The sequence below is a fragment of the Arvicanthis niloticus genome, chromosome 4 (assembly GCF_011762505.2).
Source record: "Arvicanthis niloticus isolate mArvNil1 chromosome 4, mArvNil1.pat.X, whole genome shotgun sequence".
In the NCBI taxonomy this organism is placed as follows: domain Eukaryota; kingdom Metazoa; phylum Chordata; class Mammalia; order Rodentia; family Muridae; genus Arvicanthis; species Arvicanthis niloticus.
The window spans coordinates 56,072,699-56,089,178 of NC_047661.1; the positions used below are offsets into that span (position 1 = coordinate 56,072,699).

The window sequence follows — 16,480 nt, forward strand, 5'->3', positions numbered from 1 at the left end:
ATTTTCTGAAATCCCTGGGAAACAAGTAGATTTTGATAACCCCTAAGATGTGCAGAATTTCTTTTTAAAAACTTGGGCTCTGAAGAAGGATGAATGTTTGCTGTACAGGCATGGAGATGCTAGAGTTTAATCCAGAGCACCCATGACCAATTCTAGGGGAACGAGTACATGTTAGTAATCCTAGAACTGGAGAAGCAGAGACAGAAGGATCCCTGAAGTTTATTCCTTAGCCAATTTAACCTAATCTGTAATCTCCAGGTTCTGAGGAAGACTCAGTTTCAAAAAATAAGGTGGAGAGTCATAAAAACATGTTGCTTTATGGCTGTATGCACCCTCCCACACACACTCGTGTGTGTGTGTGTGTGTGTGTGTGTGTGTGTGTGTGTGTGTGTGTGTGTGTGTGCCTGGACAGACACAAGTTTAAACCTGAATACTACACAAATACACACACATACACACACACATGTACACACTCATGCACATGCACACACACACATGTACACTTGCCTGCCTTTTACCATGGCTCTTACTGAGCTCTCCCACTTGCTAAATTAGAGAGAAAGTGATGATGTGCCTTAGGTATAGAGGAGAAGGCAGATGCTTGGTACTCACAGAATAAACTGTTCCCCTTCCCCCATTCTTCTGCCAATGATGGGAAAAGTTCTAAGCTGTTATGAGAGGAGCTTAGTAAGAGATAATTTCCAGTCAGTGGGGGCTATTAAACTTGGCCTCAATCCAGAAGGAAATAATTAAATCCATTTCTCTCCTGGTATCTTAAAATAAGAAAATACTATATTGTGGAGAAATACAATAAATCCCAGATTCTTCCCCTTCCCTAACAAACTTTCACATGGGATGACTTCTCTGGTACATCTTCTTACATACTTACTTAAAGCTGTTACTATATTATAAATACTGCTCTGCATATGAGAGTGAAATGAAACCAGAATCCTTCCAATGGAACCTTTTTATATCGGCTTAGGTTTTACTCAGTTTCCCTCACTGAAAATAATAAATTATCCTTTTAGTTATTCATAACAATGAGCAGAATGAAGAACGTTAGGCTTCTTAGCAGTTAACAGGTAGACATGGTCAGGTGGCATTCATTTAACCCTAGAGAATGTCAAGGAAGTTCATAATAAAGAAATAAAACTATTTTTGAATTCTTGATTCTTGTCTAGCCCTAAACAGGAATGTTGAAAGTAATGTTTACAACTTCATTTCCCCATGGTAAAACTACTGTGAACCATGCATACTTTAGGAATGTGTGTGTGTGTGTGTGTGTGTGTGTGTGTGTGTGTGTGTGTGTGTGTGTTTGTGTGTGTGTGTGTGTGTGTGTGTGTGTGTGTGTGTGTGTATGTGTGGTGTGTGTGTGGTGTGTGTGTGGTGTGTGTGTAAAACAGCAATTAAAAGAAGAGACCATGTTTTGGAGGTGAGCAATAGTGTGTAAGAGAAGGTTTGGAGGCAGGAAAGCATAGAGGGAAATAATGTAATTATATCATTATCTCTATAAATAAATCATTTTAAAAGAAGAATTAAAACAAGTAATCTGCAAAAATGAAAGGAAGAGAAGGAGGAATAAAGGAAGGAAGGGAGGGAGGGAGGGAGGGAGGGAGGGAGGGAGGGAGGGAAGAAGGAAGGAAGGAAGGAAGAAAGGAAGGAAGGAAGGAAGGAAGGAAGGACGGAAGGAAGGAAGGAAGGAAACCAAAATCAGAGAAGTACTTGAGTGAGACGGAACCCTGCCTCAGCCAGGGTTCCTTCTGTCACCCTGCCTCAGCCAGGGTTCCTTCTGTCACCCACTCCTCCTGTGCAACTGATAGAGAACAGGTTCCTAGAAGATTCAACAGTGCAGAATTAGATCCAGATTCATGAGTTAGAAAGCTTTTTTTTTTAAAAAAAAATCACAACCCTGGTGTTATATAAGGTAGCAAAATAGCAGATTAGCTGGCTTGTTTTCACGTAGACACATAATAAATGTCTGTGTCTAGTAGGTTAAAGCATATGAGGTTCTTGATATTTAGTGTTTTTGACATATAAAAATTATGACCCTATAAATTTGAAGTTAATTTAAAAGTTCTTCCTTGTTTACTGTCTGAATCTCATTAGCCACTTGCTGAAAGGCCTCTCCACTCTTAAAAATGCTATTCTTGTAAGCCACGCAAGAAAAGAGCTTTGTGTGGCCTCAATATAGATTAGAGTGATGTAAACCTAGGGGATTCGCCTTAGGAAAGTGTATGTTGTCTTCAACTCATCATTGTGAGCTCTAATAAATATTCTGGGCCCCAGTGAAAGAAGCAGACAAAGCAAACTGGCTGAGGGTAACAGCACAGAGAGTGAGCGGCAGAGTCGGATACCATCTTATCTGGATTCTTTGCTGTGTGCTTCTAGTCCTGCCCATGGCTCACTTCTGCTGGGATATCATCATATGACAATAATGTATTTGCAATCTCCAAAGTTATGTTATCAAGACAGATCTAAAACTGGCCTTAAATGTTATGAAAGTTTCAGCATGACTTTCCGTTTTCTCTTTATGTAGTAAATGAATTCTGTTAAGTTTTTTTCATTACCCAAACCATCAGAACATACTCATGTGCCACTTTAACATGTAAGTGTCTGAAAAATGAGTCAGACCATAATTCATTCCTCAGTGAAAGAGGAAGTATTTTTAGATTTTTTTTTTTTGTGTGTGTGTGTGTGTGTGTGTGTGAGAGAGAGAGAGAGAGAGAGAGAGAGAGAGAGAGAGAGAGAGAGAGAGAGAGAGGTGGAGGGAGAGGGACAAAGAGAGAGGGAGAGAGAAGCTTTCAAAATTTATCAGATAGGCAATGATTTTATAATAGAAAAGTCAGAAAATCTAATTTTTAAAAGCTTGATTTGAAAAGCTGATTATTAATTTGAGCAACATAGACCTATTATATGGAAGAAAGTGCCCTGTGACAGGTCACTTATGTCATCCTGTTTCCTTCTATGTCCCTAGCATCTTGAGCAGGACTCAACATGAATGGGCAAGTATTTATTGTGTGGACAGATGTGATTAGTAAAATCTGATCTGTTATATCTACAGATGATTGTTTCTTGAGTTCATGAAATAGCTTTTATTCTCAGGATATCAGTTAATATAACAGACTGCATCTTAAGTACACAATGGTGGCCTGAGAAGTTATATCTAGCATGAACATCCAGTTTCATAACAATCCAAAACCAATGTCTGAGGAAGAAATTGTAGAGATTTCATAAAGCATTAATGGGGAAGTTGAGACCATTAATGTGTGGCCTAGCTCTGAGGTGAGGATGGGTAACATGTTACTATCTTTCTGAAGTGGCTCACTGAGTCTTTTCTTCAGGTTTCATGTCTCCTAGTTTGCTCTACACACACACACACACACACACACACACACACACACACACTCACTCATTGACAAATATGGTTTTCTCCAAAATGAGCTAAAAAGAATAATTTGTTTTCAAATTGTGGAAAGCCCAATCACATTTCCAGAATTGTTGGGGAGTTTCCTGCTTACCTGAAATTGTTAGGTACTTACATGTTGTATCACAGTATTCACTAGCTATAACTAAAACACTTTGGAATTTACAGTGGAACTCTCTATTATTTGATATCCCTGAAGAAATAGAGTTTGTTTTCAAGTCAAAGTGTGTTAGGCATAGAAGCATGTGTTGTAGGTTTCTCGATACTATTTTTTTTTCTCTGTTTCTTTAAATGTTTCTGTTCTGGTCTGTTTGATTAAGAACCAATGTTATGGAAAGTTTTCATACTTCTTGCTTCATAGGATAGCCACTAAAAAACATAGGATATTTAAGTTCCTTAAATTTAAACAAAATTAAAATATAATTTTTAGCTACACTAACCACATTGCACAAAACCTACAAGTTCTTAGTGACTGCATAATTGGACAGGCATATGTAGCTAGTATATCTAGTGGTAGAGAAAATATAAACAGTATTGCATAAAAATCTCTCTGCGAGAATAACTGTCTCTAGAGTATTCAGTTGTAAGTAGGGTAGCTATACATAACCCTGCTCCAAGATTCAGAGAACATCAAAAAAAAAATAGGCAGAAAGATGGTTAGAGCCAAAGGTTCAGGAGAAGTCGGGAAAGGTTTCTTCTGGATATAACAAAGGAGGTCACAGTTTCTGTGGTGCTTATGGTCAAGTCAGGTCAGTATTCAGCATAGAGTTGGGAGAAGCTCATGGGCCCCCAGTCCCTAGATGAGGAGCTACTAAAATGTGACAGATTTTGCAGAGAAGGGGCAATGTGGCCCTTGTAGGTAGATAGCTGTACACCCATGAGTGTATGAGTAGCAAAAATTGAATTCAGCAGGTTTTAATTTTTTTTTTATTTTAATAATATGAAGTTGGAAAGAGGATAGGAATACACGTGTATCTAAGAAGAGTTGCAGGATAATGGGGATGATTATGATCAAAAGACATTTGAAGCATGTATGAAATTCTCATAAATTTAATGAAATTAACAAGAACCTCACTGCTTGACCAAGTTTAGTCAAGTTTCACAGAACCATTTCTCAAGTAGGTACTGGATTTTCTCCTGGATCTGATTAAACTCTAGTTTTCCTAGGAATCCTGCTGGGTCAGCTTTGCAGTTACCCACTTCCCTTGGTGTCTGACCAGGTTTCTCATTTGCCAGCTTTAATTCTTTATCATCCTGCTTTGCCTTTCACAAAAATCTTGTCAAGTTAGTCAGTTTGGGCAAATTACCAGTTCTTCCCGGTGTTTCTCTTAGTAACTTTCTGCTCATCTGTCTCCATTCGGTACACACACACACACACACACACACACACACCCTCACACACGGACATACATATACTCAAATACACACACCCTCACATGCAGACACATATATACTCACATACATACGCAGTCACACACACATACACATGCATGCACACACACCACCCACACATACACATATGTGCACACACACCACCCACACATACACATATGTGCACATACATGCATACACACACATTCTTAGTATATATCTATTTATTCTTCTGTTTATAAACTTTGCCAATCTCTCTCCACTATTTCAAAATCCCCAATGCAGGATATTTTCTTTAATAAAGTCTTCCTTATTGTTAACAAGTGTCACACATATTTTGATAGGATTACTGTAGATTAAAAAAAACTAAGTATTTTAACTTTTAATTTTTGAGACTTCTTATAAAGAGGGAAAGGAATCAACTGTATATTCATTCAACAGCTGCTTGAGATAAAAAATAATTTCCTCAAAAGTCATTGTAGTTATTAAATAGTCTTGGAGGGTTAGAGACCTTATCTTTAACAGGATAGGTAATGTTATAACAAAGTAAAACTCCTGGGAAACTAAGTCCTTTTGGATGCCACAGACACTGACAAAAAAAAAAAAAAAAAAAAAAAAAAAAAAAAAAAAAAAAAGCCACTCTTCTAAGTCAAAGTTCACCCTCATTCCGTTAAGCTTTGTGTTGATACAGAGCAATTCAGAAATGATCTTAAGCATATGGCAGATGATGTTGGGGAACTTTGGCATCATATCAATTCCCTCTCTAACTTTCAAGGTTGATAGGACTAGATTGTTAGGTCCTAAGTGCTAGGGCCCCGGGACCCACATTCCTCCTGTATGCAAGCAAACTATCCACTAAGTTAAGCTAGTGCTAGTTGCTATGTAATCAACAGTTTCCAGGTGCAGAGTGCTACTAAATCATTATGAGGCATCATGGATATAGTACTCATGCAATCAGTAGCTAAAGGATGTTTAGTAAAAATATAAAAGATATTTATTCCACTTCTTCCACACTCAGACTCTTGGAGTGTAAGCATGGAGAAAATGTTCTTGACAGGAATGTTTCTAGATTTACAATTTCTTTAATCAACTAATTACATTTGATCTGCACAGCTTGGAAGCCTCACAAAATGAGACTTCAAATAAGGGCAAAATGGTGGGGGCGCTTAAACCCTCCTCAAGGCAGGGACAAGGGTGGGAAGTCAATGCAATTTGGAATAGTAATAAATGATCAGAAATTAACTTTTCCTATAAAAGCTGAATGAATGTAAGAGGAAAAAAATACCTGGTGACAAAGTCCATCCAAATATTCCTCCATCTTCTTTACTGGAGTAGGAAATTGCAGGGAGGGGTGGAAGGCATGCCTTGTTCTTGAGCAGACCCTGGCTTAAGGTAGATAAGAGGCATCAGACCAAAGCTGCTTCGAGCAGGTGCTAATCTCTAAAGACCTGTAAGACAATCAGCATACATGGAGCTGCCTCTGTGGATATTGTTTTCTGAGTCTTAACATACCCAGAAAGAACAACCATGTCAAAACTTGCCTCTTTGCCTGGAGATTGCCTGGTTTCTTTGATTTAGTACATTTACTCCTATTTCAGAAAAAATTAAACAATGGAAGAGGAGGAAGACACACCATGTTACAAATCGAAATTTTTCTGAATTACAGTTCTGCTAAGGAACAGTTTTTTTTTTTTTAAGTAGTAACATTTTTTTTTATCTTGGAGCAATCATTCGATACATTTTATTCCATCATCCTTGCTGATCTGATGCATGCCTTTCTCTTAGTAAAACAGAAAAACAAAAAGCTGAATTTTTCAACTCATCTCAAGTTTATCAAGAGAGTGAATACTAACCAACATGGGGACATTATCAAACACTTTTTCAAATGTTCATCAAGTATTAAAACCTAAGTCAAAATAAAAGAGATGTGCTGCTTCATGAACACAAAACCGTTCAGGTTAAGAAACAAATGTCTCACTCCAACTCCTCTCCTCCCTTCTCTCTTTTATTAGTTATTTATCTTTAGTTATTTATACCATTTTTTTTTCTGGAGAAAGTAACTCTAGCCATTTTTTTCTCAATGTCCAATAGCAAAATCATTTTTTAGTATGAAATAATTGTGTTATTAAAACATCAGTAAGATGCATGATTTGTAGTCTCACTAATTAGGTTAGATATCAGAAAAGGTTTTGGTTTTGTTTTTTAATCATTTACTTTTTTATTTATTTGTGCACAAATAGGGAGTGTATGTGTGGTTGGCGTGACTGTGCCACAGTATGCTTGTGGAAGATAGAGGACAACTTTAGAGTTAGTTCTGTCCCTCTACCATGTGAGTTTGGGTTTTGTCCGGCATGGCAGCAAACCCCATTACCTGCTAAGCCATCTCAGAAGCCTGAGAAGTGTTTTTATTTCTTTTGAAAATATATTTTTATTAGTGTGTATATGTGTGTGCATCTTTGTGTATGTACCATGCACATACGAGTGACATTCAGGGCCATAACAAGGTGTCAGATGGCCTAGGTCTGGAGTTGAAGATAGTTGTAAGGTGCCCAAGATGGGTCCTAGAAATGGAACTCATGTCTTCTGCAAGGAGAACAAGGGCTCTTAACTCTTTAGCTATCTTTTCATCCACTTGAGTAGATTAAAAAAAACTGTTTATTTAATAGTGCTGGCATTGCCAGGCAGTGGTGGCGCACGCCTTTAATCCCAGCACTTGGGGGGCAGAGGCAGGTGGAATTCTGGGTTCGAGGCCAGCCTGGTCTACTGAGTGAGTTCCAGGACAGCCAGGGCTACACAGAGAAACCCTGTCTCAAAAAAACCAAAAAAAAAAAAAAAAAAAATAGTGCTGGCATTTAGATACATGATTTTCATATGTCAGTTATAAGAATGTTGCTCTCTAATATGCTTTATGCTGGGTTTTTAATGTAGTATGCACATATAGTCTCATACACACATAACCTACCTTACCACTGGTAATGAGGAGAAATGCAAAATTAACAATAGTGTATTCAAAGCTGAATTCTTCTACCTTGTCTACCACTACAACATCTATCTACTGTTACTCCGGTACTGTAACCCCTTGTAGTTTTTGCATTAGAGCATTTAATTCTGTCTGTTGTAATTAATAAATCCCCACACAAAGTAAGGTTCCATGTGAGAGCTACTAGCTTGAGATACTGGTTATTAATACAAGTGGCCCTGACATTTTGTAGAGTAATGTTATCACAATAGCATTTGGGTGGCCCCTGTGTGATTGCTCAAGGAGGTACACTTGTTCTGACTGCTTCCAGTGGCCAGCTGCCACATTATACCAGTGTCGGTGACAGTAGCACTTTATCAGGCTGGAAAGGTGGCCTCACATTCAATGAGAAGACACTTTATCAAAAAGAATAAAAAATGAAAATGAGCTACTATCCTTGGGCTCAGATTGAATTCATACTTAGTGTTTAGAAACCGCAGCTTCTCTGGCTGTTTCTTCTGATATAGCACTATGTGCCTTCATGTGTTATATCATACTAATTCAATAAACATTGATTTGTCACTTCTTTCGTGTAATGCATTCTCTTTAGGCTAGTGTACACAAAAAGAAAAGCTCTTCATTGGTGCCCTCAAATCCTTAAAGGAGATGCTGCATCTACAGAATCACCTTTAATAGATGGAAGCAGAGAAGGACATTGTTAAAACTCTACCTGAAAAACCAAGAAGCTATGCATGAGGGTGTAGCTTCAGGTCAGAGGCTGAGTCATGGTTAGAATTGGAGCCTAGGGGACTCTACTAAGGTAGTTCCAGAAAGCATTGCGCAAGCTAGCAAAAAGAGAGGTACTTCTGGGATTTGGGTTTCCAAAGGGAGTCTGGCAAAATTGGCAGAGAGCATGAAGGAAATTATTGTGTACACATTTATACAAGGTCACAGTGCGACAGATTACATACAAGACTAAATACTTGGGACATTGTTCTACAGGCTTGAGAGGGCTTCTGAGGTTTGGTAAAAACAAGAAAATGTTTTGACAAGACAGCGGTTTGGAGACTACCAGCCTGTTAGATTGAAGAGGGTAGTGAACAGAGAATAATGGAGTCATTGCTTTAGTTCTGGAGCATGAATCAAAAGACAATAACTGCATTTGTGGCCTTTGAGTAAACATAGCAAGAGATTCATGGCATACGGTATGAGAAGGTGAAACCCCACTGAACATGAGAGAAAAGGGTTAAACTAGAGCCCAATATTTTTGATATTGTAAGAAAAAAGTCCTTGATAGAGTGAGAAGCCCTGTTTGAGCCAGATGGCATTCAAAGTGTTCATGCAAGTTAAAGAGTTTTAAACCCCACAGGAGCACTTAGCAATGCACACTGGAGCAGTAGGCTTGAAAATCTTTGAGAATATATTAGTTATTATGATTAATTATGAGGCCCTAGCATTTTGTAGGATGATAGGAAAAGTGTGTCCAAGAGAAGAGAGCAAGGCCTAATGTGACATGGGGAACACACACATACACACACACACACACACACACACACACACACACACACACACTTACAAGATACATTAGGGAACTGAGATCCTGTCCCAGCCAAAAGTTAAATAACCCAAGAGGGGGTAGATAGCACCAGAAATAATATAATTAGAAGAGCAAAGGAAATCTGGCTTATAAACTGGAAGTTCTCTTTCTGAAGCCGGGTATCAAAGCTTCTAAAATGCAGGTCTTCTTACATTTTTGAAAAATGTTTCATAGTCTGACCTGCTGCCATGACCCAAGCCACAGGCCCCTAATTTCCAAGAATAATTTACTGTCCATAACTGTCTGCTCATGACCTTGCCGGAAACCTCTCCCACAAACATACCTGCTGAGGAGTACCAGAGTTCTCTAGTTACTGGAAGATAATATTAATAATTTTGACAATGGTTTTCTTAAGACAGGGAGATTTGCACAATTCAGGGTTGTCAAACACAGATTCTTTATCTGAACTATTTTCTGTAGTCCAGGGCATTGCCATCTGAGGTGGCCAATTACCCTGCACAAATATCATTTGCTCTCATCAATGTGACACCTTTTCCTGGTGGGTCAATTGATTTTGTCCTGACTTTAAGAGGATTGATTTTCTCTAAATGGTAAGACCATGTATTCAAGTGTGTATTCTCACATCGTGATATGTGAAGCCCCTAACGACAAAAGCCTGTACTGAAATATGTTTATGTCTTCATAAACCTCTACACTCCTGGTCAAATGAATGTAAAAAGATATTACATTAGCTAAGCCAGGAGGGATAATAAATTCTCATTTTTACAGCCTCTGTTAAGAGATGGAAACATGGAAACATTTTTTTTCCTCATGGTAATGCCCTTGTTATTGTAATTGGTATGTTAAAGTATGAGCACTTGACATGTCTTTTATAATTTTGCAACATCGGATTAGCATTTTCATTTCCCGATGGGGACCAAGGCTCAGAGAATGCATCTTACTTGTTAGGACCATTCAGTACTCAGTAAATCCTGCTTTTCTAAGACTCGTATCTTTGCTTATTCAAAACCAGAAAGAGTGTTGAGGCCCTAGCTGGCCCACTTTGGGCAGCCTAAAATGTTGAGGCTCTCTCCATTCCACGCTTGGCGGCCACTGTTTCCTGGCCCAAGCTGCTGCTCTGGTCCGAGGGTCAGGGTTCAGCAAGAGAGAGAGTGAGGACGGACTCAAAGAATGGAGACCAGACAGAGTGTGATTCAATCCCGTTTATTCTTCAGTCTCTCTTCCTAGTCCAAGTGTCAAGTCTAGCTGTACTCTCTAAAGAGTCTCCCTAATGTCTGATTCTCTGCCGTCTGCTTCTGCCTTTTATATGTCTCACTTCTAAGCCATGCCTCTAATAAGTTACACCTTTAATCATACCCTTAGGTCTTGTCTCTAAATCTGATCTCTAGGTCACACTCTTAAGTCACACACCTTTAATCTCACACACCCAAGGTATCTAACCAAGATTATCAGAGTGCGCTCAGCTGTTGTAGGCTATTGTAATCCAAGTCTCATGGCAGGGTGTATGGCTCAAGATGGCTGCAAAGCTGATAGCCGCTTTCTGCTAAAAGTCAGCTCCCAACAAAAGAGTCTTATTATATTAATAGTCTAGGCCATGTAAGGATGACTCTAGCTCGAGTTCTGGGTTCAGAATTCCTGTGATAATGGGAAACTTCATAACGTCTTAGATTACAGTTTTGATAAAATGGGAGCACTACTTATAAGGGAGCCACAAAATTTAAGCAAAGTATAACTATCTCCTGAGATACTCACTTGTAAATTACAATGCTGTGGCTATATTTTAATAGACTTATTGGCCTTGGGGTTGTATTGATAATAGAGTTTTGTTTCATATGAATAAAATATATTTGTGTTACTTTCAAATTTGATACATATGCTAAGAATAGTTTTAAATTAAAGAACTGCATTATTTACTCACAGATAAAACTACCTTATTTTCGTACTATGTAGACTTGTAAAACTTTTAAATAATTACATTGTTTTTATTGTTGGAGGCAGTTAATGTGCTTATTGAAGTTAGAGAACAACTTTCGTGAGGCAGTATTCTCTCTCTCCACCACGTAGGCCCTCAGAAGAGAGCTCAGGCCTTCAGATTTGGTGACATGTACCTTTACCCAGTGAACAGTCTTGCCACACTGTTTGTTAAGATTTAATTTCATTTTTATTTTATGCAGATGTGTGTAGGTGGGGCGGCATGTGTTCCAGTGCTTGCAGAAGCCAGAATGTGCTGTCAAATCTCCTGGAACTAGGGTTAATTAGCAACCATGAGCTGCTTGATATGACGTTGGGTCCAAGGAAAGAATAGCAAGCTCTCAACCACTGAGCCATCTCCCCAACCCCCATAGTGTTTTGCTGTCTGCTTAGATCCAACACAATTCAAACACCAGGATAATGCAGATGATAAAAATTTATTGTAATTAAGTTCTTACTGATCAGTTGGGACCACAGAACAGACTCAGAAACTGAACTGTGACCCTGAACCAGAACGTTACAGATCCTATAAGCTTGACAATCAAACATCTGTGCCAGGTTACAGTTTCAGCTTTCCACCAGTCAGGATTTAAGGATAGAGGAATTTCTTAGGAACTTGTCTTTATGGTACACTTATCCTATTCTCATTTGTTGGTTTATTCAACTGTGGTCGGGTGACTTGTCTAGCATTCATGTCTCAATTTGCTAACGAGAAACTCAGTCACCCAGATATGTCTCTTTCTGCCAAGCAGGATGTGAGTTACCCAAGGAGGTCATGGGAATTTAAACTTTATTTGATCTCTATTCAAAATTGAAGTTTCACACTCAAAATGACTTCAGTTTGGTTCCTTCTTACAATGATACTTAATAGTCTATGAGAGTCATGTGCCCCGGGTTTAGTTCCTAAGAGATAAGAAATTAAAATGGCATTCTAGAGAGTTGAGTATACTGACTAGAGTTGGACTTTGGAGTTTTGAGATGACTCATCAGATTAAGGTACTTGTGTTGGAGCCTGATGACCCTAGTTCTGTGCCTGGAACCCTCATAGTGGAAAAAGAGAAAGTCTCCTCTTGTTCTCTTTAGCACGTACATGTCCCCTGCTATACACAAACACACAAAATAAGTAAGTAAATAAATGAATGTAAAAAAGTAAAAACAACATGGATTCCTGAACCTGACTGGGATTTATGATCCACTAAGGATTATTATACTCAATGAATTAAACAATAGAAAAATATTCAATTCTTTTTAGAAGAGAGCCTTATCATTTTCTTTTCAAATTCAGAAAGAGGACATTCCAGCTGTTCTCCGGGGGGGATCCAAGGAAGCAAGAAAGACCAACAGCTATAGATCCTCAGTGCTGGATTCTTGCCTGCTGGATCTGCTTCTGTGCTGCCTAAATCACAGAGCATGTGCTGATGCTGCCACTTACCTCCCAGTAGCCATATCATTTAATTAAAAATAGGTTGTGAGAGACCCTATTGAGTCTGCCTTACTACAGGAGCCAGAATTTCTTAAGCCTTAATACAAAACCAGAGGCATGTGTTTATGCAGAGGACCTTGGTACTCTTCAGAAAAAAAAAAAGTAAACATATATCCAGCTCTCAATTGTGAAGGACTTACAGACAGTGACCAAAGAGTCCTCTGACACCATGATGACAACACAGAGCAATTAGTCTTCTGGATGAAAACCTGTGGGAAGTACACTCTTCCTCAATCAAATCCCTGTGTTCACTGTTCCTTGATTAATTGAGACTATCAATTCTAATTAAAATACAATTTTCTAAATGTGTTTGTTCAATATCACTCTATGCGGTGTTTTAATGGTGGATTTAAAAAATGATCAAGAACAAATAAGTTACTTAATTGTTTGAATAAACCATTTTGCCTTCCAGCTGCCTATAGTGACTTAGTGGGAGGTTATTGAGAGAGAGAGTTTAGAGTGCCAGACCTTCTGTCAGTGTACAAGTTTACAAATCAGACTGTAGGAGAACTTGAGAAAACTGGCATACAATAGGCAGGAATATTATTTGGATAATGCTAGGCTTTGTTTGCAGTCAGGGTTCTCTAAAGGAAAAGAGAATATGTAGTATATGCATGGAATATATAGATATATGTCTATCTATAGATAATGTAGATATCTGTATGGACATGTGTCAAGAAGGCTCAGTTGAGGAATTGTATCTATTGAAGTTACCCATAGGCATGTCTGTCTTTCATGTACTTTATTTATAATTGCTGCAGGAGGGCCAGTCCACTGTGCTCAATGCAGCACTTTCACTCGGCAGGTGGACCTGAGGTGTATAAGGAAGACATATAAGAAGTATAAGATCAATAGAAGGGGAGGCCCTTGGTCCTGTAGAGGCTTGGTGCCCCAGCATAGGGGGATGCTAGGGTGGTGAGGAGGGAGCTGGTGGGTGGGTGGGGGAGCACCCTCATAGAGGCAGTGGGAGGGAGGATGGTTTCAAGGGTTTGTGGAGGAGAAACTGGGAGGGGGAACAACATTTGAAATGTAAATAAATAAAATAATCAATAATAAATAAATCAATCAATAAATAAAATAAATAAGTATAAGAAAGGCAAATAGATCATTTTCACCACAAATTGGTTTTGGTCAGTGTTTTATCATAGAAACATAACACAAAGCAGGACAGGGGTTTCACTCGGATTTTGAGTAAATGTTTAGCATATTTGCCTTCAATTACAAGCACACACACACACGCATGCACATGCACACACATAAGTGCACAGATATACACACACACTTACATGTACGTGCACACACAGAGAGACATACAAACACATAGACACACTCACACATACACACACACACAGAGAAGAGGGACAGAAACACATCCTTAAGTCTTTAATAGACCTTGTTTTAACAAATAAATTAATATTAAATCGTTTTTAAAAGTTTAGCTTATTCTTAAAAAAATCATCCTATAACTCTACAAAGTATTATTTTTCTTCCTTTAACTTATGTGCCAGTGGTACTTAATACATGAATATTAATATAAATATATAATATAAATTAATATAAACATCAATAAATTGTTAATACATAGATTCTTGTTTTCCAGACTTGAAACCATCCTATCATGGCTTACCTTGGAGTGCTCTCTTTGCTGGCCATGCTAAGTGTGGTGACGGGGACAACGTTCCCAGATGAAACCGTAGCTGAGTGGTCAGTGAATATGTATAACCATCTTCGAGCCACCGGGGAAGATGAAAACATTCTCTTCTCTCCACTAAGCATTGCCCTTGCAATGGGAATGATGGAGCTTGGGGCTCAAGGATCTACTATGAAAGAAATCCGCCATTCAATGGGGTATGAGAGCCTGAAAAGTGGTGAGTTCTTGGCTTCAATTTCTTACAATTATTTGAAGTTAACTGTGAATTCATTCATAATTGCCTTATTCCACAAAAAAGATATTAACTAGAGGTAAGAAATTATCTTTTTGCAAGAGTATGATTAGAAGAATTAGAATAAAGGGTTCATTTCTGTCTCCAGCCATACCTGAGTAAATCTAAGGAAAGTGTATCTTCTCAAAAACATTATTCAGATAAATATCAACATTATTTAAATGAAACACATTATTTAAATAAATGCATGCTAAAGAAAAACAAAAAGTAATTCTGTAATTTCCCCTGTAAATTATCATGCAAACAAATGAAAATGTAACTGTGATGGATTACAAAAGAAAGACATCATGATTCTTGTAAAGTATTACATTTTACTTACAATCAATGATATTCTCATTGTTTAAATAATATCCAAGTTTCTTGAAATATTTCATTATTATAAAAATTATATAATATATATATATACACACATAGATAATTTTGGAATGGAGTATGATTTCTGCTTTAATGCTTCTGTCTAGCGTATACTTAAACACATTTATTAGAAAGTTAAGAAGAAAAATAATGAATTTTCTACTTTAAATAATCTGATGATAATAAAATATAAAGGAGCAAAATACAAAGGAATATTTTCTAGATAATTTTAGATAAAAAAATTTTTGGTAACCCCTCATTCCCCAACCCCCTGGCTCAAAAAAGAAGACCAATTGAATGCAATTAAGCCAAGTACTTTCAAAGAAAAGATCTTAAATTTGTTTCTTCTTTGTAGACTTTATCAAAGTAACAATGAAAAGCAAAGCAGTATCTCAGGCTGCAGTTCAGCCTCCCAAGCATGTAGTGTGCCAGGCTTATCTCTGACTCTGCAAAACTAACAAAAAAAGAGCAAAAGGTATCACTTGATAAAGAGGACCAAGTTCATCTGAACATCTAGAAATAGCATGGGAGGATTCCTACCATGTGTCCCTGAGGAGTAAACCTACTGTTTTTCTCTAGTTGGCTGTTCTCCTCATGTCCCTCACTGTGTGGTAGCAATCTTTCACCATGTCTGTTCCGTTGATAAACTTGTCCTTTGTCATCTTGCAGGTGAAGAATTTTCTTTCCTGAGGGATTTTTTCTAGTATGGTCTCTACTGAAGAAGGCCAATATGTGATGAAAATTGCCAACTCGCTCTTTGTGCAAAATGGATTTCATGTCAATGAGGAATTTCTGCAAATGTTGAAAATGTACTTTAATGCAGAAGTCAATTATGTGGACTTCAGTCAAAATGTGGCCGTGGCCAACTACATCAATAAGTGGGTGGAGAATTATACAAACAGTATGTTCTTTCTTTCTTCATTTAGCTCTGTTTTAACCACCTTTTCCTTTGGGATGTATGTGTGCCATCACTTTTATGAAATAGGTTGAATCTGTGGCTGTGAGTAGAATATTAGCTCCAATGATCTGCTGTCTGTGTTGAGGAAACTCCTCAACCAGAAAGAAATAAAATTAAAGTTTGAAGATGTGTCTTAGAGTAATCAGCCCTTAATAATTCTGTATCACTAGGTCTGTCAGATGATCCTGGGCCAGAAGGCTGAAGATAGGATGCTCCAGCCTTCTGTAGTATAGGGACTGTCCAGGTGTTCAGTGGTCTCTATAAATTGGCTGTTTTAGAAGCTATGCTTTGTGCTTCCCATAATTTCAGTTAACTCAGTCATTCTGGATTTCTGATGGGGTTGAAAACTTACAGTCTCATAGCCAATCCTTGCCATTTACTTTGAGAGAAAAGATTTGAGAGGATGGTTTTCAGCTGACATTCATTCTAAAGCCAAGAAAAAAAGTCAGGTTCAAAACT

The 16,480-nt window shown here is 38.0% G+C and overlaps 1 protein-coding gene across 1 annotated transcript in view; it reads left to right on the forward strand.

The window, feature by feature from the left end:
• The window catches only part of Serpini1 (serpin family I member 1), an 84,675-nt gene that overhangs the window by 37,414 nt on the left and 30,781 nt on the right, over positions 1-16,480 (forward strand). The window contains 3 exon segments of the mRNA XM_076932538.1: positions 14,367-14,634; positions 15,733-15,758; positions 15,760-15,964. Coding sequence (XP_076788653.1) covers positions 14,385-14,634; positions 15,733-15,758; positions 15,760-15,964 — 481 coding nt within the window. The 5' untranslated portion in view covers positions 14,367-14,384.